Source organism: Ursus maritimus, unplaced genomic scaffold (assembly GCF_017311325.1).
Source record: "Ursus maritimus isolate PB19 unplaced genomic scaffold, ASM1731132v1 scaffold_19, whole genome shotgun sequence".
NCBI lineage: Eukaryota > Metazoa > Chordata > Mammalia > Carnivora > Ursidae > Ursus > Ursus maritimus.
This window is the reverse complement of record NW_024424341.1, coordinates 55,427,655-55,452,237: the sequence shown is the minus strand read 5'-3', so window position 1 is coordinate 55,452,237 and position 24,583 is coordinate 55,427,655. Positions and strand designations below refer to the sequence as shown.

General features: G+C 43.5%; 1 protein-coding gene across 1 annotated transcript in view; it reads right to left on the bottom strand.

Moving 5' to 3' along the window:
- ARHGAP35 (Rho GTPase activating protein 35) overlaps positions 1–24,583 on the bottom strand; it is a 72,806-nt gene that overhangs the window by 32,851 nt on the left and 15,372 nt on the right. The window contains exon 2 of the mRNA XM_008684488.2: positions 23,781–23,925. Within this exon, the coding sequence (XP_008682710.1) occupies positions 23,781–23,925 (145 nt within the window). The remainder of the gene's footprint in view (positions 1–23,780; positions 23,926–24,583) is intronic.

Here is a 24,583-nt window from a genome sequence, read left to right as displayed (position 1 = left end):
GACAAGAGAAGTGTAACTGGTATTGCCACGAATCATGTTTCTCTGCCATATCAAGATTTCCATTTTAAAATTATTCAGTTGTAGGTTCTGGTTCCCTACTTCCGGGAAACGCCAAACCTTTTTAGGGCCAGCATTTCAAGGTACAGACAAACAGGGCTGCTATGCTAGTTTTCAGAAGGTGGGCAAATTTTTAGGTCAGCAAGCCCCTTGTCTAGATGAGCTAGTCTAATAAACAAACCTCTCATTTTAAAGTTGGGGACACTCAAACCTTAAGATACAAATAAATAAGATTAGGAGCTTGAGCTCTGGAATTAGATCAACATTTGAGACGAATCTACTACTTATTAGTTAAGCCACTTCTGGGCAAATGATTTAATTTTCCTCAATACCAGCTCATCATTAAAATAGGAAAATAGTAGTTTCTACCTCATAGGACTGTAGGGAGATTAAGATCATGCAGAAAAGAGCAAAGAGATTAGCTCAGGATATTCCCACTCTGCAAGATCACCCAGGAAGTTCTGTGCAGAACTGGGCACAAACATGCCACTCTACTGGTGTGCTTAAAAAAAAAAAAAAAAAAAGTACAAATCCAAACAGTAGAAATTCTAAATGGAACACCTGCCAACTCTGCTGATACAATTGACAGGTGGCTGAGGTCATCACTAGGGCTTCCCCCAACATCCCACTCTCCTGGGAACAAGAAGAGTGAACTCCCTTGCCCCCCTGTGGTGGGTGAAGCCATGTGACCAGTTCTGACCAATGCCTTATGAGTAGAAGACAGGTGAGTAGAAGTGAAGCAGTAAGGGCTGGAATGAGATTCTCCACGAGTTTCTTTCCCTCTTGCACCCAGCATCATTCATCTGGGTCCCTGAGTGAGGAAAATGCAGAGCTGATCCTCCAGGACAAATATCATGGATAAGAAAAAAGTCTACTCCTTTAGCCACTGAAATTTTAACCTGGCCTGACCAGACCAATAAGATATTCTGTGGCCACCTGCAAAAGAAAAATTTAGCTACAGAAATAATGATAATAATGATAATAATAATCAAGGCTGTGGTGAAAAAGAAAATCCATTCTCTCAAAAGGAACTTCATTCTTTTTATGTAGACTAAAGAATGAAAACCTGTGGGGGTGTCTGGCCGGCTAAGTGGTTGGAGTGTGTGACTCTCGATCTTCGGGTCGTGGGTTTGAGCCCCATGTTGAGGGTAGAGTTTACTTTAAAGTAAACAAACAAGGGGCACCTGGGTGACTCAGTCGACTGAGTGTCCGAGTCTTGATTTTGGCTCCAATCGTGATTTCAGGGTCATGAGATCGAGCCCTGCCTCAGGCTCCACATTCAGTGGAGAGTCTGCTTCTCTTTCTCTCTCCCTCCTCCCCTCCCTGTTCATGCTTGCTCTCTCTCTCAAATAAATCTTTAAAACAAATAAACAAACAAACAAATAAAGGGGGCATTAAAAAAGAAAAGAAAACCTCGGAACTTCCCTATACTACAAGACCCGAGGAAGCCACAGGGGTCTGCAGGTCTGCTACCTCAAGCTCACAACCTGCTTCCTGTTTTGGAGACGAGAATGGTCTGCATCTACTCCTGCAGCACATGCCACCTGGTACTGGAGGAGACGTGTCTTCCTCAAGTTTCTCAGCAGAGTGATATACACAAGAAATGGGTACTCAAGGACAAAGATCCAAATGAAATGCTAATAAAATCAGAGGAAGACAGAAATAGCCAGGCTAATGGAGAGAAGTCAGGAAAGGGTCTAAACACATCCCTCTCAGAAAACCCTGAAGCCACTCCCTCAAGAAGCTCAGGTTACTTTTCAATGATACAAAAGCAGCAATTTCCCAACCAGTAGTAGTGAGGAAGTTCTCATCAGTAGGTAAAAAATAAGGACCATAAAAAAATGAGTTTTTCAGAATGCTTAATTGATTTCAGTTAGAAGACTACTTTGTTTTAAAATGGCAGAAAAAAGACGACTTTACTCCTTTTCTCCGCTAGAGAATCACACAAAGCAACCAGGAGAATGAGCAACAGAAACATCACATCTTTGACAAAACTAGAGACATGTGTGACCCCAAACCCCAATATATGAGTAGAACCGCCAAATGTTGTAAAGGTCAGATGAGGGTGTGGGAAAGCGATGAAAGAGAAAGCCTGTTGTTACAGATGTCGGACAAAGCGTGCAAGCCTATTTCTGAAAAAGTAACCCCTTCATTCTAAGGGGGCAAAACCAGCAATCCATTGTTTCAACCAGTGGGAACTGGCTCAGGGACCGGGTGATGGAGGCAGACCCATCTGGCACGAAGACTCACACACGCAGGTCAAACCTACAGGAAGCAGTCTGTCAGGGAGGCAGGGCAATGGAGAGACTGCCTGGGGCATCACAACCACCGACTCCAGATGTCTGAGGGCAAGAAAGGCTAGTAGGCAGTTCACATACAGAATATTTAAGAAAAGCTCCAGCTCAGCCAGCCCTTCTCCCCAAAGATTTTCTACAAGTTTTCAGATGAGGAAGGAATCACCTCATTCAAAGATGAATGACAACTGAAAAAGGATCCAGCACATACTGAACAGTACTTTTTAAAAATGGTCAAGACAGAAAATTTTATATTATGTGCATTTTACCAGAATTAAAAAAAAAAAGTGCCCAAGATCTCCAGGAAGACTACCAGCAAAAAAGGAAGTTACAAGAAAAACTAACCGTAAAGAACATATATCACAAAACATTGCCATGTAGTAAATAAAAATATATTCCCATGAATTAAAAAAAAAAAAAAGAAAAGAAAGAAAAATGCAATCCCCTTTGTGAAAGTGTAAAACAGAGCTGCAAGTACTTAGAAAAGATATGAGACAACAAAAGTAGATAAAACATTTACAGGCCGAGCTCACAGAAGTAGAAGAGAAATATAAATATTTTTCCATTATGGAAATAAAACACACATGGAAAAGACATTGCTGAAAACCCAGTAAGGGACACACAGAACAGAAGTTAAGATGACTCAAACCCACCGATGAAAAGGGCTCACTGTGTTCTAGGAAAAAGTGATTTAGTTCAATGAGTAAGGTATATCCTATTAAACTTACTGAACTTACAAAAAAAAAAAACAAGCATTCAGGTAAAACTCAGGCTGCCCTCCTATTTCTCCAGTGCGTGGTCCACGCTGGAAGAAGGCAGCGCTGTGCTGTACAGTCACCAACGAAAGAAAGGATAACCCAATTATTTCATATCCAGTAAAACTGCCATTGAATATAAAGACAATAAACTTTTCTGAGCATTCAAAAGGAAACAAAAATCTCCACGGAGTAACTGTATTTATGAGTACTGATGCAAAAACTGTTACACAAATAGCATTCGGCAGCCCATTTAAAAATAATATGCTATGCGTGATCAAGTGATCTGTTTCTTCCTCACAACACCTCCAACATCAAATGTGCTGGGGTTTTTCTCACACTGACCAATTCTCTGGCCACCAGCTGAGTGTCCAATTGACTTCAATTCTGACGCTAACGCCCTGGAGTTAGTGCAGACACCACAGGTTAGGGGCTCAGTCCCACAAGCCCGGCCTCCGCTTCAGAGGCCGGCCAAGGTCTCAGGCCCTCCTGTACTTACTTCTGACTGACAGCTAATAAACTGGGGGCTCCCCCAACACCTTCTGTAGCTTTGATAATTTGCCTGAACAACTCCAAGAACTCAGGAACACCTTTTACTTAACCATTACTGGTTTATTGTAAAGTCTCCAGCTCAGGGACAGCCGAAGGGAAGAGAAGCCAAGACACGCCGGAAGACAGATGGAGCTTCCTTGCCTCTCTGAGGGCACCAGCCTCCCAACACCTTAACTGGGAAGCGCTTTGAATCCCATCATTTAGGGGTTTTTACAGAGGCTTCATTACATTGGTATTTCTGATTAAATCTAAATCACAGGCCCACCGGTGAGTGAAATGTCTCCAGCTACTTGCCCCTCCCCAGAGGGGGTGGGGGATAAGGCTTCAAGTTCCTAGGTCTTTCTGGTGACCAGCGTCCACCCTGAAGCTCTCTAGGGACCCCAGTTACCAGTTATCTCATTTACATACAAAAGACATTAATCACTCCCAAGTTCCAAAGGTTTTGGAGGTAAGTGTCAGGAACCTGGGGACAAAGACCAAATATCTATTTCCCATTCTATCACAACAAATATGATTCTAGGACTGCTGGGGTGGGTCAAAAGTAGAAAATTATTCACTTAATACAGCCCTAAATAAACTGAAGGAGAAAAATTATAATGACTGCAACTTCGTAAGAGCTCAAAGGGCATTTCATATAATATAACTCTACTCTTGATAAAAATAAAACCAAAAAATTCTTAGCAAAAAAAGATGGATAAGTAAATCCTTCAAAATGAAAAATATATATATACAAATAGGCCCATTAGGCGACCCACCTCAAAATATCCGTAAGCCCCAGCTGACCAATGGGTGACTTACACCTGGACACAGGTACCAAAAAAGGAAAATTCCACATGTTCCCATACTTTCTCACTCCTCCCCTTAACTATAGCCCCGCCACTGCTTTGTAGCAGTCTCTCCTTGCGGTGTATTCAATAACCTTCTACTCCCTGTGCTCTGCTTGGGTGAATTCTTTTACTACTCGTGCCACAGCTGGCCCCACTCGATCAGGTTGCCGCACATTTGGTGGCCCCCAAGGGGGATCAGAAGATCCCACATTTATCTCATCCCAAAAGTCAACAAGGAACGAGGTAAGAAGATCTGCCATTACTAGTACCATTTAATATTGTCCTAGAGGTACTATTGGTCAATATTCCAGAGGAATTCCAGAGGGAAAAAAATATCAGAGGAATAAATATGGGGAAAAGGAGGTAAATAATAATTATCTACAGATGTTATAAATTATTTACCTAAAAAACCCAGGAAGTTCTGTATCTTGATTGTGATTATGGTTACATAACTATATATATTTGTCAGAGCTCACTGTGAGTCACACTTAAAATTGGTGAGTTTTACTGAATGTAAATTATATTTCAATAAAGCAGCTGAATCATTTGAAATTATTACAAGCAATAAAAAGTTCAGTAAGAAGTTTGGGTACAAAGTTAATATGCAGAAATCAAAACCTTCATCTATACACCCACCCACCTATTTAGTCCCTTTTTAAACATGCATCCAAAAAGAAATGTGCAAGAACTATATGAAGAAAACTTTAAGACTGAGGAACACAAAAGACAAGATAAACTAAAGCTATCAACAGTTAATGTAAGGGGCGCCTGGCTGGATAGTCGGTTAAGCAGCTGCCTTCAGCTCAGGTCATGATCCCAGGGTCCTGGGATTGAGCCCCGTGTGGTGCTCCATGCTCAGCAGGAAGCCTGCTTCTCCCTCCTTCTGCCTGCTGCTCCCCCTGCTTGTGCGTGCTTGCTTGAGCACGCTCTCTGTCAAATAAATAAATAAAATCTTAAAAAAAAAAAAAAAAGAAAAAGAAAAACAGTTAATGTATAATCTAGTAAGATCCCAGTAGGATTACAAAAGGTTTATTTTTAAAACTAAACAAATAGGTTCTAAAGTTCATATGGAAAAATAAACAAAAGCAAGAAAAGCCAAGAAAATCCCACAGTGGCTACCTATAAAACTACAGTAAATAAAATAATGTAGTTCTGGCACATGGACTGGATGAGTAACCAGCTAGCTAGATCAATGAGAGGACAGGGTTCAGAAAGAGACCCCAGGGGCGCCTGGGTGGCTCAGTCGTTAAGCATCTGCCTTCGGCTCAGGTCATGATCCCGAGGTCCTGGGATCGAGCCCCACATCAGGCTCCCTGCTCAGCGGGAAGCCTGTTTCTCTCTCTCCCACTCCCCCTGCTTGTGTTCCCTCTCTTGCTGTGTCTCTCTCTGTCGAATAAATAAAATCTTAAGAAAGAAAGAAAGAAAGAAAGAAAGAAAGAAAGAAAGAAAGAAAGAAAGAAAGAAAGAAAGAAAGAGAAAGAAGGAGAAAGAAAAAGAAAGAAACCCCAATAAATAGAAGAATCTGGTATACACTATAAGTAGTTTTCAGATCAGTGGCGGGAAGACAGATGATGCATGATGCAATCAGCAATGCTGTCACAACTTATGAAATAATGTTGCATCTTCCACAAAATAAATTTTAGATAAAAATAAAACCATAAAATACTAGGAAAAAATGATGGCAGACTTTCAAAAATAATCCTGAGTGGAGTAACCCTTCCTAAATATATCAAAAGCCCAGAAGCCAAAAGAAATACGGGAAAATCAGCTGTAAAACAAACAGAGGAATACATTCTATAGGGAAGAAACATAAATAATCAAGCAAGGAACAAGGACACCTGTAACTTATATACAGAGGAAGGGAGTACATGAGTTTAGGGGGCCTGGGGCAGAAGGCTAAGAGGGAGACATGCTTTTTCAATGCATACTGCCCTGCATTTCATACCAAACACATGATTAAAAAAAAAATAGTGCAAGAGCTAGTATCCTTTTTTTTTTTTTAAGATTTTATTTATTTGACAGAGAGAGAAAACAAGCAGGGGGAGCAGCAGCAGGAGAGGGAGAAGCAGAGGAAGAGGGAGAAGCAGGCTCCCGCTGAGCAAGGAGCCCAGTGTGGGGCTTGATCCCAGGACCCTGGGATCATGACCTGAGCTGAAGGCAGATGCTTAACCATCTGAGCCACCCAGGCGCCCCAGTGGATGAGCTAGTATTCTGAAATCATCTTTTCTACTACTTTGGGGTTGATAATTGTCTAGTAGATAGGATGGTTTTTTTTTTTTTAAGTTACTACTTTTGTGAGATAATTGTCTAGTAGATAGGATGATTTTTTTTTTTTTAGTTTTTACTTAAATTCCAGTTAATACACAGTAATATTAGTTTCAGCTGATTTGTCTAATAGATAGTTTACAAAAATTTAATGTCTTTGCCTGGCAGAACAGAAAATGCTTGGCAACCCTGTAATATCCCCAAAATGCTGAGGGTGACTGTACTGGCTCACTAAATCAAAAGTCTGGGAGCCACGGCCGTACAGGTAATGATTATATTGCCAACCTCTTAATAGTCAAGATACGCAAGAAGTAAGACCAAAGCTGTGGCGATCCAGCTCCTTACTTGGGAAAGCATGGCTGCCAATCACCTCTAATCTCCACGGCATCGTTAGAGGGTCTACTTCACAGGGCTGTTGTAAGCATTAGATGAGCTACACAGCACCCAGCACAGACCTATTCAAGAACAGATGAAGGCCTTACTTCTCAAATTAGGAGACCAACACACCTCAAGACAAGAATAGTCCCAAAGTTTTATAATTTACAAACATGTCCACGTGTCTCTCTCCCTCTCTTTTTTTAAAGTAGCCTCCACGTCCAACTAGGCTGGAACTCAATGACCCTGAGATCAAGAGTCACATACTCTATCTACTGAGCCAGCCAGGCACCCCTCCATTGTGTCTCTCTTTTGATCTTCGATCTCACCCATCACGGAGCATAGGTAAGGCAGACATCGGCTACATTCCGCATCGAAGAATTAAAGATAAGAGAGATGATATGACTCTAGTTCTCTCCCCTGGTCTCACAGACTTTTGAACACAGACATGTCCCTCCTCCTATACCTATTTGCCCATTCTCACTTTTTAACCCCTAAGGGCAGGAACCATATCCTATTCATTGACTTCTAGATTCCTGACGATGCTCACTCACTGCCTGAATGCGTGAATGACAGACTGGAACTAAAAGTCAGAAGTTCTGACGCCTGCATCAATCACCTTGCCACTGCCCCAAAATGGTTCCTGTGCCCAACTTCCCAAATTTGAAGAGCTGAGAAAGCCTACTTGGATGAATTAATCATCTGAGCCATACATCTGATAGTTTAAATCAGACTTAAAAAAAAAAAAAAAAGACGAGGGATAGTACCATCTGAACAACAGTATTAGAAGATCTGCTTTTAGAAGAGCTAAACATCTCCTGTAATGAGTATGCTGAGAGTGATCCACAAGTACTCTATTTGTCACATGTGTGGAAATAGCTGGTCAAATCCAGAACACGTGGACATATTAAACTACTGTTTTTATCATCAACCCCATCTAACAGACTAGGAAGCTGTGGCTTACATATGGTAAGTAACTTGCCCCAAATTACAGAGCTAATGAGACGGTAGAACCGGGCCTGGAACCCAGGCAGAATGATTCCGGTGGGTTCTTGACCGCTCTGCTGTACTCTCTTTCTTGTTAAGCGATGGCTATAACTGGGTGGCAGCATTAAGGCTCATTTTTACTTTCTTCTTCAGATCTTTCAAGAACAAAAGTCTGACAGTAATATAGCAATTTCCATTTTATAAAAAAGATAACCATTTTCTTTTTCAGACGGTTTAAGGGGTTCTCCCCTGTAATCTTGCTTGTATTATTTAAATGATGCATAAGTCCTTCCCTTCCAAGATCATGCAGAAGATAAAGCTTCCTTACCTAAAATACAGGAAATGTGAAATAAGAGATGTTCAGATTAGGAAGATATTGTTGACCTTACATAAATGCTGCCAAGAAGGCTGCTGAAAGGCTAGCTGTGTGTGGGCAAGGGCCGACTCCTCGGGGGGGCTCCACCCTCCCAGCAAGGATGAAATGAAGTCACGCTTACAAAGAGCAAGACTGGGTCTCCGAAATGTTAATTATCTTCATCGTTATTGTTGTTAAAACTGCTACTACCACATTCCTGCCATCAGATGATGGCCCATTTCCATGTTTTCCAAACTAGGCTGACTTTTCATTAATACCTTACTTACTGTGCTGCCCATGACCCTTCCCCCAAAGCTGGTGCGCATGGATAAGGGCAGCCGAGAACCAAGGAGCTTCTCAGAACCAAGAATTATTTTATTTAGTTCAGTTCGGGCCAGGTATTTTCAGCTTATTTTTCCTCATCTAGTCTTAGTGATATTAAAACAAAACAACAACAAATACATAACCTACATTTTCAAGATTCAGAAAAATTCTGCATTTACCCAGACTTAGGGTTCTTTGGTCACGTTATGGGTTACAGAGGAATCCACACTCTCTGCCTAGGAAGTGAAATACTTCACTCTCTTGTTGTTTCTACAAAAACACTCTCTTGCTGCCACAGCCCAAATGCTGGCTCTTGACAACCACAACAGAAGAAAGAGTTTTCTGTTGTGGCTTCTGAAACACAAAAGAACGGATCACACAACAGAAACACTGGCTGTAGCTGCCTTTATCAGGCGCTCTGGACTACGTACTAGAAGGATCTTGTTTCGACCAAACTGCAGCTTACGTGAAAAGATAAATTGTGTGCGTTTGTTTTTCTTCAAACTGCTGGGAGGCCACCAAATTCAAATAGCCAAAGGATTCCAGCCAGGAGTGAAAGAAGGCAAACAGGGGTGAAATCATAGGGCCTTTACACCATCTCTGTTTGAAAAAGTGGGATTCAATTGCCTGATACCCAAGTCAGCTCTCATTTCAAACAAACAAACCACCTCAGAGCTGGGCCCTACACAAAAGAGTGGGCTTATCTCTTCAGACCAGGATTCTCAAGTGGCATTCTTCCACGTCTCCTTCTACCAGTCTTAGGCCTTCTGACTTTCTCTGTTGCCTCAATTCCCATTCTTACTGACCCAATTGCTCTCTTCTGGCCATGTGAACACAAAGATCCCTGACTGAGGTCGCTGGAGAGCCAGGCCCCACGGGGATGCATAAACCAAGAAAGAATTGGCCCCTAACTCAAGGATCTTAGGAGTTCTGATGCCTCTGTCAATCACCTAGCCATCTGTATTCATCTGCTCAGGCTGCCATGAAAAAATACCACAGACTAGAGGGCTTAAACAACAGAAATATATTTTCTCACGGTTCTGGAGGCTGGCAAGTCCAAGATGACCAAAGTGCTGGCCAATTCAGCTTCTGGGGAGACCTCTCTTGTGTCGCTTCTTATAAGGACACGAATCCTAACAGATCAAGGGCCCCACCCTTATGGCCTTACTAACCCTAATACAAGGCAAAATGTGCTATAAAAGAGGCATATCTAGAGTGTGCAGGCTTTAGAAAGAGTGGGGATTTGTCAGCTGCAGGGGTTGGGGGGACGTGTGAGCAAAGACATGGAGGCATGAAACTGGAAAATGTGAAGAAAGAGGAGGTTGGCAAGGCAAGCCAGGCTTGGAGGCTGCCCCATCTGTTTACCATTTCTTACATTCTCCCAGTTCTGGCTCTAACCCAGGCTCTCCCCTATTCCCCTACCCATGCTGAGTTATTGCTCTCCATCCTTTCAGGTCTAAACTAAGGATCTAGGTCAACTCATGCCAGCAATATAGGGGACTGGTTACATATCTAGAGAAAGGAAGGGAAGGATGCAGGAAGATCTGCAGAAACGTAAGATCAAGAGCATTCAAGTGCCCAAGGGTCAGGACTGCTCTCTACACAGTGGCCAGAGTTATTTTACTGAGCAAAAGCCAAATACGGTCCCTCCACTTAAAACCCTCCAGTGACTTCTTAGCTCACTTAGTAAAAGCCAAGGCCCTTCCCAGGAATGTTCCACTCTTAGGAATTTCACACTGGCTCTTCTGTCTGGAAGGTTCTTCCCCAGGTAATGGGATGGTTCCCTCCCTCATTTCCATCAGGCTCTCATCAAAAGACACCCTCCCCCGGCTCCCTATATCTCAAATTTTAACACGTACTCCAGACATTTCACATTCCACCTTCCTACTTCATTTTTATCCTCTTGAGCACTAATCACCAAGATTCTTTATATATTTTTTATTTGTTATTGTCTGTCTCCCCCACTAGATTAAAATATCTGCTACATGAGAGCAAGGATTTTTATCTGTTTTGTCCAATACTGTATCCTCAGCACCTCGAACAGCGCATGGCACATAGTATATAAGTGCTGGGTGAATGGAATAAGGACAGGATCCTCACAATTCTAGGCACTCTAGGTCCCTGGGACTCTGCAACCAGGCAGAGAAATAAATGCACAGGGGACTACCTACCTCAAGAGTGAGATAAAACAGGTGAGGATAGCTCTGTGGAAAAAAAGATTCCCAAGCCTTTATCACAGGTCAAGTAAGCATGGGGAAGATCTAAAACAACAGGCTGCCTGGAGGAATGAACATCTAGACTGGGATTCAAAACCAGCCCATGAAATAATCAGAGGACAAGCAAGGAGTCAGCACTGACAATTTCACCACAAAAGAACAAGGGCTCCGCGTGCTGAGTGTTTATATGTGCCGGCCAAGCAGCTGATATGCACGATTCCATTCAATCATCACAAAGCTAATAAGGTAGGTATTACCATTAGCTACATTTTACACAGGCAGCAAAGAACCCAGAGGCTAAGGCAGTCAAGCTAAGAGAAGTGGCAGAGCTGGAATTTTAAACGGAGTGTGACGGGTTCCAAAGTCCACGCTTGACAACCTCTCTGCTCTCTGGCACTCAGGATCTCAGAAGGGAGAGTGAGTCACTGGGCTATTCTCCCTGAGGGAGAAGCCTGGACCAGACCTCGACGGTGAAGGGCACAAGGCACAGTGGGCAGCAGAGGGCTGGCAAACGAGGGCTCCCGCAAGGTTCGAGGCTTCCCAAGAGTGGAAGGGGCACCTAGGTGCCCCCTTGGACAGTATCAACAGCACACTAGAAGCAGCAGCAGCAGCGAACGCTAATCATCCCTGATGACCCGCCAGGTACTCTCATAAGGTCTTTAACATACTGAACCAACTCCATGATTCAAAGTGTTACCATCCCCATTTTACACTCAAGGAAACGGAGTCCTGTCCAGGTTAAACACTTGCTCACAAGGAACAGAGTGGAGATTTGAATTCAGGCACTTTGCTCCGGGTTCATCCTGTACAGATTTATTCAGGAGCCAGACAAAATGGAGAAAAAAGGTTACCAAAACCTACATGACATGTACATGGCATGTGCGCGCACGGTCCCCACAAGCGTGTGGCAGAAGCCCTCACTTGGCTTCTCTGTGGGCCATCCCACAGTTACTAATAAGAGTTGCACTCTGTACTCTCCCCATCTCCACCTCCTGCCTTAATCTGCCCTGATGTGTTTGTTGCCAGGCTGTCTCCCAAAGGCCTCTGATCTAATGGCAAGCATTTCTCCCTAAAGATGCTACCCTCAATTAGTGGTGAAATTTAAATCTGCCACGCAGAAAGCACTCTGCTCATTTACCCAGGCAAATGAGCTAAATCAGGAGGAAGGTCACAGCTCCAAGTATCTGTCAAAGACCATTTTTAGAGAGGGCTTCCATTTGCGCAGAAGAGATGAGGGCCACCTCTGACCTGTGAATGATGCAGACAAGCTGAGTTACAGCCACAGCCCTCAAGCCAAGGCTACAGGGCTCGGCACGCAGCCCCAGACACCCCAGCTTCTGAAGCCTCAGCCTTCCTCCCCTCACAAACTGCCCCCAGGGCTGAACCTTTCATTTTGGAGTCTCACTGGTAAGTATCAATAAGAACACCTACTTATCTGTGCGGCAAAATAGCCAAAATTGAATCAGAGAGCAATGCCCTACAATGGGCCGGCATGTAAAAACCATGGGGTTATCACGATCTGTGCTAACCACAGTCTCAACTCAAAACCACAGACAGAACCCCAGCAAAGAAAACAGTTACATCACAAGGTACTGGAAGAATTCAAGATTCTTTCAGCCAGGCACACTTTGCAAACAGAAATGATCCAGCTGTTAAAAGAATATGGGAGACAGCTCTGTGTACCCATACACGCCCTGGCTAGAACCACCCCTTCCTCCTTAAAAGACACGAAATACAAAGCCATGAATAGGTAGCAAAGAGAACCCTTACTGCTTTGGCTCACAGCTTCACAGATTACCCCTTCAGGGACTGATAGGTCTTTTAAACCGTCATGTTCAACATGCTAAAATTAATTATTAAAAGCTGCCTCACTCTTGGGTATATACTGGAAGCACACGAGTGCACACATATGCACCAAAATTCACGTACAAGAATGTTCACAGCAGCGCTATTTACAATCGCCTCAAACTGGAAAGTACCCAAATGTCCATGAAGAGCAGAATGAATAAATAAATAGTGGATTATTCATGTGATGGAAGAGTGTACAGCAAGGAGAACGATCTCCAATCACATGGGTGAATTTATGGATTCAGCCGTGGGATGGATGAATCACAGACATCATGTCGAGTGAAAAGAGCCAGGCACAAAACTGCGCATTTGGTATGAGTCCACTTTTAAAGCATAAAAACAGATAAAATTATTCTATACTGTTAGAAGCCAGGATAGCGGTAAGCCCTGGTCAAAGGTTTCTGGGGGGAACCACTCATCTTCTGTTTCCTAAACTGATCACACAGTTGTGCTGAGTTTGCGGCTGTTCGCTGAGCTGTACTTTAACGATGGGTGTACTTTTCTTTAACGGACGCTATACTTCAATGAGAAGTTTTTAAAAACTGCCTCTAGACGCTGTCCAATCTCATCCATTACTGTTTTGGGGAGATGTCCTGTTTGGATTTCCACAACCACAGCAAGTCAGTGACAGGAGCCACCAAGATAATGGCTAACATCGACTGAATGATTATTGTGTACCAGGCATTATGTGAGAACATTACAAACAGGAGTGCATTTAATTCTCAAACACTCTCTCTGAAGGAACTACGATTTTTATTCCCAATTTGAAAGAACAGAAAAACAAGGCTTTAGCTAGTTCGGGCTGAAGGCCAGCTACTACCTGCGAAAGTCAGAATGCCAGGGGTGACAACAAAGCTTAGGGTCCTACCACCGGGCTATCTGAATGGGAAATGTGTTTATGTTATAAACGCAGAAGTTACATTAGACCCTCAAACTGTTTTATTTTTCGTGCCATTGACCTTTTTGATTGAGTCCAGGCCAGTTGTCTTCTAAAAGCTATCACATTCTGGATTTGTCTAATTGTTTCTTCATGGTAAGATTCAGATTAAATATTTTCAGAAAAGAGACACATAAGGTTTGGCTGAACTAACAGTAGGGGTGCCGGGTCTGGTCACTTTGGTAAGGTGGTAACCACCCCCAGATTTCTTCATTATAAAGGTACATTTCCCTTGGTAATTAATGTGTCGGGTGATATTTTGAGACTATGCAAATATCAAGTTCCTTCAGAATCATTCTCCAGTGATTTTTTTTCAGTTTTTAAAAATTAACTATTGAGGTATAATTTATAGATGATAAACTCTATCCATTTAAAGGGTACAATTTGATAGTTTTGAATATGCCTACATGAGTGAAATCCTCACCACAACCAAGATATCGAATGTTTCCATCATCCCCAAGTTGTTCCCATGCCCCCTTGCAATCAGTTCTTCCTGCCACTCCTTGCTCTCAGGCAACTGCTGGCCCGCCTGCTATCACTACAGATGAGTTTGCATATACAGAGTTTTATACAAATGGGATCAGAATTTGTAGTCCTTTGTGTCTGGCTTGAATCACTCTCAGCATATAATGCTTTTAAAAGACCCAACCATGCTGCTGTGTGTAGCTGTAACTCTTCCTTTTGGCCCCTGAGTAGTATTCCAGTAGATGGATGGACCAGTTTGTTTATTTACCTGTTGGTGGACTCTGGGTGGTTTCCAGTTCGGGGCTCTCATGAATAAAGCTGCTGGAAACAGCTGAGTACAAGCCTTTGTGTGAATATGTTTTGTTTTCCTTTCTCTTGGGCAAATACCTAGGAGTAGGATGGTAAGTGTACATTTAGCTTTCAATAAACTGCCAAAGAGTTTTCCAAAGGGAGTCTACCCTTTTATATTCTCATCAGCAGCATGTGAGGTTCAAACTGCTCCATATCCTCACTTGGTCCTGTCACTCATTAAATTCCCCAGTGATTTTAAAATCCAATAATGTTCCTCACCTGAATTAATTATGCATTTGTGTGATTATTTCTAACCCTCCCACCCTTGGACATCACGGGGGGACACTTTAGTTCAACCCAGTCCCTAGCAGATAGCAGGGGCTTCATTAATATAAAGCCAGTTAAGTATCTGCTGAATGAATGAAATCTTGCTGACTTCCCCCCAACCCCAACAAAGACAGTAAGCTCAACATTTTTAGACCTACTAATGACTTATCAGGAAGTCTTTATCTTTCTATAACCATTTGGTGCTGTGTCCTGCATTCTCCTACTAAACTAGAGAGGTCAAGCTTGACCAGATTCTGCTGCCCATCGAGGAGCAGTGCCCCAGAAGGCAAATAAAGAGGCCCCTCTTGCATCACATAGCCTGCTAAGTGCAGGCACTGAAACCCCAAGGCTCTACTGTGTGGCTCAATTCCAGGCCCTGCAGGAAAGAGGTTTGAAAATAAATATGATGTTAACTAACTAAAATTTAAATAAAGACTTGAAAAGAAAAAAGAAAGAAATATTAATTTCAGCTGCAATACTGTGCCGAGGTAGGTGCTGCCTTGAAAAGTGGAGCCCCAGTCCTGTCACCAGGTAAGAGTCCTTCCAAGAGAGTAGTGGAAGAGACTATTAAGGCTGCCACCTTCTCTCCAGCTAGGTTAGCCCTGCACTTTATTGACACTGGGGTCTCCCTATGTTTGATAAAAGATGCTGACTCCTCCCAATGGCCAGCTTCCTGCCGCATCTGGGTTCTTGGAGCAACAAAACAATCTCTTGTGAAATGAGGTCACATACGCCAAGTGCCCAGTACAATGCCTGGATCGTAGCAAGCACTCAATAAATGTGTCAGGAATAGAAAATGGGGAGAGTTAATGTGATGGCAGACCATCTTTGGCATTATTATTTTAAACAGCTGCCAGGCTTCCTTGACTGCAGGGACTTTCTCGTTCCATGGGGACAAACTGAAATTAAGATGCACTAACAAAACCATGGCCTACCAGTTATTTATACGGTATGGTCTGAATGCATTATAATTCAAGATGTAGAAGAGGGGCCTTCTGCCCACATGAAACTGCTTCTCCCTGGGAACAATTTCTTTTCTCAGCCCTCTGTGGTACTTGCTAGAGGAACTGGTCATCTCTTAGTAAGCAAGGCAATTAAGAAAAGGACTATTAGATGGGAAATCATTTTGCTACTGCCACCCCACCCCCTCCCACTGCCAAAAGAAGAAGGTTAAAGATCACAGAAAGAGGGGCGCCAAGGAGGTTTGGTCTCACACATTTTTCAGAAAAATCATTCCTAGAGAATGCTATTTTTAGTTCACGGCTGACAAGCGAGGCCACAGGCCTGGGGAATACATGCAGCAGCACCCAGATGAGCAGAGCACGAGGCATTCAGCCTCCAGGATACCAGACCTTCTGGGATGGGGGGCAGTGACACTTGGAAGCTCCCTCAGGGGCTTTCTATGCTGTAGGACATGGGTGTTTCCCTCCTTCCCACACTCTGGCTCAAAATTGGGCCAGAGACCTGGGATTTAAAACTGTTTTGTGACCACAGTGAGGTGTAAAGATAGCAGATTTATCCTGAGAAATTATTCTCAGGAGGACTGTGAGTAGGCTCTAAAAGTTAAGGCCCCCAGCGAGATGAACTCTGGACAGCACTGAATATTCCTACTTCCTGCCATGCATCAGAGAGCTCAAATCAGCGTGGCCAATGTTCTCTTTTCACTCGGGAGTCAAACTGCTATAGAAAGGAAGCAGGGGCTCCACTGCCCTGACAATTTTCCACGTGGAGGAAAACTGGGGGAAGAAAGTGTTCTAGCCAGAAATATAAAGTCAGTCTGACCTCCGGCAGTGACCCCAGAGCAGCTGCAGAAGATCCATGCCCCCTTCCACCCTGATCACGTAACTAGAGCAGAAAGTGAAAAGCTGTGATCCTATTAGCACAGCAAGCACAGAGGCGGTCTCTGAGCCTGGGCTAGGCTCAAAGCATCTGCAAATCAATCCAAAAGCTGTTCTGCCTACTGGCCATTTCTTGAACACATTCCAATTTTAGGAAATATGAAACGAGGGTTAAGTGAACTGGTGAGAAAGCTCAGGAAAAAAGACAGATGAAACCCAAAACCAATCTCCACCTGCAATGTTAGGAGAAGACCTAAGAACATGGGGCTTTGGAGAGCTCCAACGGCAGGAACAGCAAATTTTGTGGAGAGAGGGCAGTGATCCTTTCCTTATGGTCTGTGTCTAGGAGGAGATGGCAATTTAGTCACAAACTATGAGGAGGAAACAAGGCAGTCACAGGCACCTGCTGCGGGCGACCCCTGGAATGTGGAGTTGTAGGCAAACAAAGCTTCTGTCCGTAGACTCCCCGAGACCCCCCCCCCACCGCCCCCAACTCCTGCCACCCTTTTCTCAGGTCTAAGATTAAAATGCAATTGTCCTGGAGATGGAATATAAAGATGATGTTCAAGGTGTATACAATGTAAAATCAAAACAACAAAATATAAGCTTCAGAACAGTATGCACATGATCTCCTGTTTTTAAGCATTGGGGGGGGTAGTATTAACAGAAAACATAATCCAACTATTAAAGCAGATTACTTCTAGAGATAGGGATTATAAAGGACTGTCACACTTTGTTATATATCTGTATTTGTAATAATCTTTTACAGTGAGCAAGTTTATGACCCTTGTAATCAGAAAAAATAATAAGGTGACGGGATGCTTCAAGTTGTCCTAATTCACAACGCTCACACTACCAGGTCTCCAATGCAGGTGTCGGTGGGTAGGTTTTCGGCACTGCCGCCGGCCAGGACCCTGGCTGTGAAGTGGCAAATGGGGAGCAACACAGGCCCTAAGGCACACAAGGAGAGGGGCTTCTTCCTGGGTTTCTTGCTGGATTTCTTTCCCACCATGGTGGGCAGGAGTGTGAGCTCCCACACACTGCCTCTGAAAGTGATGATGCAATGTTTTATTTGCCAGGACAAGCAAAGTGCCAAGGTACACGAGACAGATACAAAAACTATGACTTCTGACTGAACCGCTTAGGACAGACCTGACAAACACATTTCATTTGGAGTGTCCCCTCCAATCAGCCAGATAACCTGCCTGAATTACCACATGGAAACGAGTGATAGGACGATTTCTATCATGAGCAAGAGAGGGAGATGGGATGGAGAGGTCAGGTGGCAGCAGAGGCTCTCCTTAGGTCCAAGTTCAGTCTAAGTTAGTCAGACCTGGGAAAACACCTAATCCATAATTCATTCAACGAAGTCTCATCAGTCCCAGGCCTCTGCTCAGATAGGAGCCACGTGATGAGGTAGCTATGGGTGGTGGCAGAAGGGGGCTGAGGATGACGGAGAAGTACAGACACGACACCACACAAGGGGACATTCTCCAAGACAACTGTCTAGACTTTTCGAATAAGGTCATCATTCAAAACAAAACAAAACAAAACAAAAGGCAAAGAGAACTGTTCTGGACTGAAAGAGACAAAGGAAGCAACAGCCAAATGCACTGTGAACACTGCTTGGCTCTTAGAACAAAATCTCAGTATAAGAATTTTAAGTCAACTGAGTAAATTTAAACATGGAACACATGTGAAATACTACCGAATTAATGCTATTGTTCTTAACAGTGATAATGCTACTGCAGTTATGAAGGAGAAACTCCTCTTAAGCTTGGGGATATAGCCTGAGATTTGTAGGAGTGAAGTGATGTGGCATCTGCAGCTTATTCTCAAATGATTTAACAATGATAAAAATTAGGGAAAGAAAGGGCAAATGTGGCAAAACGCTAACCTCTGGTGATCACCTCTGGGTGATCATCATCCTACTCTCAACTCTTCAATGGGGTTTCCTGTATTCAATTTAGAAGCTGGGGAGAAAAGTCAAGTCACGGAATCTACGTTTAATGGTAGAGGCCGACGGGCAGTCGCAAAAAGAACCACTGTACGACTGGCGAAGCTACGGCAGCAACCAGCCCACGCTGAGCACTTGCCTGGGCTACGCACCACACCCAGCGCCAGCCCGTGGAGGCAGGTCCTGTCGTCACCCCCAGTTTACAGATGGGTAACTGGCAGAACAATGATTCCAAACCTGGTCTAACTGCAGCTCTGAAGCTCTGCGGCACTCCTCCAAAATGCCTGTCCCAGCTAATCTGCTTCTTGAAGTCCATCAGGAAAGGGTGCCACATGAGCCCCAGACAGGAGAATGGTTAAATGACCTGTGATCCAGCTATTTCCTGGAACATTATGTAGCAATTACATGTCGTATTCTTTTGAGGGAGATCCCCTCTGCTTGCTGGACGGGATGCTGCCTGATTCATGAATACTTAATAAAACCGGCTGCTCTTCAAATTAAAAAACAGGGAGCATGCTCACAAAGCAGTATCTGGTTTAAAAAACAGTGATTTTCAAAAAAATGGTCCTCCGACCCACCTCTTGGTTACTGTTATTTTTTTCCTGCAGGAAAACAGGAGTAGGTAAGCTGGTAAACTCAGGGTTCTTTTGCCTCGTCTAATTTATGTTAAAAAAATTTTCGAGAACTATATACTGCATATTCTAAAGTATGTAAAAGTAAAAACCAACACACATATGCAGAGAAATAAGACTACAAGGAAATACAGCAGCCCATTAACAGTGGTATCACTAAGTGGAAGATCAATGAATCTTTAAATTCTTTTTCAGTTTTTGCCATTTGTTGAATTTCTACTATGAACACGCCTGAATTTTATGAAGAGGAAAAAAATTCTTTTAGGGAAAAGAGCACCCCCCCACACACACATGTTAAATTCATAGATACCAGGTTTAATTTTTTCCCTGAAATTCTACAAAAGTACAAACTAATGCCAATGAGGGGATGTATATAACCAAAATTTAAAAGGAAAAAGGAAGGAAGGAAGGAAGGAAGGAAGGAAGGAAGGAAGGAAGGAAGGAAGGAAGGAGAATGTAATTAAGGTACTCCAGGTTGAAGACCACTCATTTAATCAATAAGTATAGATTGTGTGCCACACTCAGGAGACAAGAACAGAGAATCCTATTCTCCGCAAGCTGAAATGTGCCTGCGAACCACCAGAGAGGTTACATGCAAAGGGCCACTGGGAGTAGGGGAGTCTTGGGAGAATGAGGACAAGTTCCAGAGGCTAGGAGGAATGTGGGATAAATTTCACACCACACATGCAAAACAGAGAAATACAAAGAAATTCTGCTTGTGGGAATGCAAGCTGGTGCAGCCACTCTAGAAAACAGCATGGAGGTTCCTCAAAAAGTTGAAAATAGAGCTACCCTACGACCCAGCAATTGCACTACTGGGTATTTACCCCAAAGATACAAACATAGTGATCCGAAGGGGCCCCTGAACCCCAATGTTTATAGCAGCAATGTCCACAATAGCTAAACTATGGAAAGAGCCCAGATGTCCAACGAGTGATGAATGGATAAAGAAGATGTGGTGTGTACACACACACACACACACACACACACACGCAATGGAATACTACTCAGCCATCAAAAAAATGAGATCTTGCCATTTGCAATGACGTGGATGGAACTAGAGGGTATCATGCCAAGTGAAATGAGTCAGTCAGAGAAAGACAATTATAGTATGATCTCACTGATATGTGGAATTTAAGAAACAAAACAGAGGATCATAGGGGAAGAGAGGAAAAAATAAAACAAGATGAAACCAGAGAGGGAGACAAACCATAACAGACTCTTAATAAGGAAACAAACTGAGGGTTGCTGGAGGGGAGGGGTTGGGGGGATGGGACAACTGTGTGATAGACAGTAAGGAGGGCTCGTGATGGAATGAGCACTGGGTATTACATAAGACTGCTGAATCACAGACCTCTACCTCTGAAACCGATAATACATTATATGTTAATTTAAATTTAAAAAATGGGGAAAAAAAGGAATTTAGCTTGTACTCTTGTAAAACAATTTAAAAATTAATGCTTGCTGTAGTATAAAACAGAAAGTAGGGGAGAGAAAAGGAAGAACAAAGGGAGAGAGAGACAGAGGAAGGCAGGGGGGCAAGAAGGCAGGCAGACAACCGTAACAGTACTACATACGAGAGGAGCCAAGACCGTGGCCCGCATCTGGTAGGCAACGAGGCAGTAAGAAGAGCTTTCTGGTAGAGGAACTCTCAGGTAATCAGGATGGACTGCAGGGGGTGATGGTGGGGAAGCGGAAATGAAATGGAGGGGACAGAGCCAACAGATGATGAAGCAGAAGTGACAGACTTGGGAACTTACTGGAGATGACCCTGAAATTCCAAGCTTTTTGGTGACAGTATGGACAGTGGCACAGTCTCACAGAGCTTTAAGAAAAGCAACAGCCTGGTAGTGGCAGGCGGTGAAGCCTTATACCCGAAAGGATTCATAAGTAGAAGAGCAAGGAGAGGCATAGTTTTATCACTGGATAGCAAAACGTGAATCACAGTCTAAGAGTGAGAGAAGCAAGCTGGGTGGGGCAGGTCAAGACCACCGACGTGCTCAGCTGGAGGGTATGTGGGTAACATCCCGGCACCTTGGGCTACCACAGGTGGGCCACTTGAGGAGACCATTCACACAAGGCTCCCCCTGAAAAGGGAAAGCTCTCCCTGACAGGAGAAAACCAACTAATAAATGCTGAAGGAATCAGGGAGTAAAACTGCGGGCAAAGAGTAGCGTTGCAGTGGAGAAGCTTTGTACACACCACCACCTTAACCAAAGGATCAAAGTGAACACTGCCAGTGATGGGACAAACTGACATCACGTGTCACATGGTGTGATGCACCGAGAAGGACACGGCATCACTTCCCTGCTGTTTCTTCCCAAGGTCAAATATGAACATAATCAGGAGGAAAACATCCAAAAACCAAACAAACAAAAAACACCAAACTGAGGAGGAACCTACTACGAAATAACTGATCTGTATTCTTTAAAACGATCAAGGCCATGGGGCGCCTGGGGGGCTCAGTCGGTGAAGTGTCTGCCTTCGGCTCGGGTCACGATCCCGGGGTCCTGGGATGGAGCCCCGCCATCAGGCTCCCTGCTCAGCGGAGAGCCTGCTTCTCCCTCTCCCTCTACTGCTCCCCCTGCTTGTGCTCTCTCTCTGTGTCAAATAAATGAACAAAATCTAAAAAAAACAAAAAATAACAAGAACAACAAAAAAACAAAAAACCTATCAAGGCCATGAAAAATGGGTAGACTAAACTGTTCTAGATTAAAAGAGACTAAAGGCTTGACAACTAAACCTGTCATGTGGTCCAAAAAATAATTTTTGTGTTTTGCTATAAAGGACATTACTGGGATAACTGATGAAATGAAAACATCCACAGATTAGGTAGGTTAGTGCTGGGTCGGTGTTAATGTCCCAAGTATGACAGCTGCTCGGTGATTATGTAAGAGAATATTTTTAGAAAATACCCACAGAAGTAGTCAGAAGTAAAGGTGCATCAGATCTGCAAACTTTCAAACATTTCAGAAAAAAGATACAAATGTATATACAGAAAGAATGGTATGGGGAAACTGGCAAAATACATTTAAGAAACCTGGGAATTTTTGTAAGTTTCAGTTTAAACTTATAATTTTTGTGCCTTTCCAATAAATCTAAAATAATTTCAAAACAAAAAGTTCAGGAAAAAGTGCCCTCCCCCTCCCTGAGATGACACAAACTATCTCTCTGAAGTGCTAGGTCACCTGAATCGAATCTTTGTGCAATCTTCTCCTGGCCCAAGGGACAGGTGCCAGAAAGAAACGGATATAAAACCAGTGTCAAAAAGATGGACACTGAGAAAAGGCTTTGGGAACAGAATGAACTAAACAAAGCTGCAGATGTGCTGTGATTAGGCAAAGTGCTTACTGTGATTCAACCCTGGTGTGTTGCAGAGAAAACCCTGGAAATAACTACAAAGTCTTTAGCAGGCTTCAACTTGAAACCTATTTTCCCTGATCTGGCACATCCTAAGTAAATATTAACACTGTCATGCAGCTCAATAGGATGCTGCTGAAATTATCAGCAGAGCCTGGGAGGCTGTGCACACCACACAACACTTAATATCATCACAGATAACACTGGAATCACAAAGAACACAGAGGCTCTAATCCCTACCTTGGTTTCAAATTAGTTTAAGCCTATATTCTGGAGCTCCACTGTTAATGCTCAAGCCCTGACATAACCACGTGTCTGCTATGCTACCTTCTCGAACTCATCAGCTCTGAAAGCACCAGGAGAAAACCAAGGGAAACAATGGCATGAAAATGGAAGCTCCAGGGGTTTCAAAAGAGAGACCGAAGAGACATGTTATGGGGTCACACTAAATGAATGAAATAAATGTTTTCAACACAGGGAAAATTTTGTTTCTATGTTCTACGTTCAAGAACCACGAAGAAAATATTGAGACAGTTGGTCTTTGTGATAACACCAAGTTGTCAGCTGTCTGACCAGAATATATCCAAGGATCCTCGCTGTTTTGTTTTTTTTACTTCAGGAAAAAAATTCTGTCCATAATGAATCTCAGGCACCTGCTCAATGGCCAAGGGCCGGAACAGTCACAACCACCCCTTCATTGTATTAAGCCAAACTGCACTAGCATTTGCGTCCAGTAGGGTGCTGCGGACACGATGATAGTACGGACGACCATTCCCCTGCCCTCAAGCAGCTGACAGATCTGCGAGGACACAAAGAGGCTGCCTGCTATGACAGGAGCTGAGGGAGCACAGAGGAGTCACCTAACACCAGCCACAGCTGCAGTCCTGAGAACACAATGCTCCGCGCACTGAAAGGTCTAACAGATCCCGTACGACACCTCAAAACTAGGCACAGATGGAGGATCCGCAAGTCTGACAGCTGTGCAGACAGCTCAGCTCCTTCTCAGAAAGCCTCTCACATTTAAGAAGAGACATCCCAGAGTCCCCAGACGGCTCAGGCCGCTGGAAAGAATCCCGTAGACAGTGAAAGCCGTTATCAACTCTGAGTCGCACTCTTACCTGTGGCTTCAATGTACTCAATACATCTCTCAATAAAAACAGGGATGGGCTTCTCTGGAGTTACGACAGTTGTCAAGGGCACCCCAAAATAGTTACTCTCCCAGGTTGCCTTTGTGATGGATGGCCGGGGTTTGGGCTTTGGTTTCTGTACAGGAAAGAGAAAAGAAAGCACAAAAAGTAAGTAACAACACGCAACTCAAACATCAGTAAGGCTTCCAGAAGGGAACTCATGCTGGTGTGGAAACTGCTGGAAAGACTCCAAACAGGATAGAGACCCGCTTGCTCATCTCACTAATTTTGTATTTTCTAGTCTGCAAATATCACACAAGTTGCCAGCAAGCTGACACACAGTCACACCTCGGAGTGTGAGACTGCATTATCCAAACAAAGGAGTTTATAAGAAGCAGGCCATGTTTAGTTAATCACAACGAGATGACTATCCACATCCTTTATCAGGGGTGTCCTGGAGTAAACAGGAAGTTTTCTAAACATCCCATAAGGATAACGAATGTTATATACTCGAAGATGGCTAAAATCTTTAAAAAGATAAAAGACGGACTTGAGAATGAGTAATTTCCTCTTTCCAGAAAAGAAATAGAGCATGCATTCTGCTAGGGCTGAAAGCTCCAAGGGAGAACTTCCTTCGCTATATTGGCCTTGGGTTAATTCTCAGTGGCTTTGGAATTAGGAAAGGGTAAAACCAACTCGTCAAGCAGGACAAAGAAGATAATACTTTGTCTCTTTCCCAGCAGTCCCCTTTGTCAGTAACAGGAGCGGCGGCAGCAGTAACAACTACTACTTGA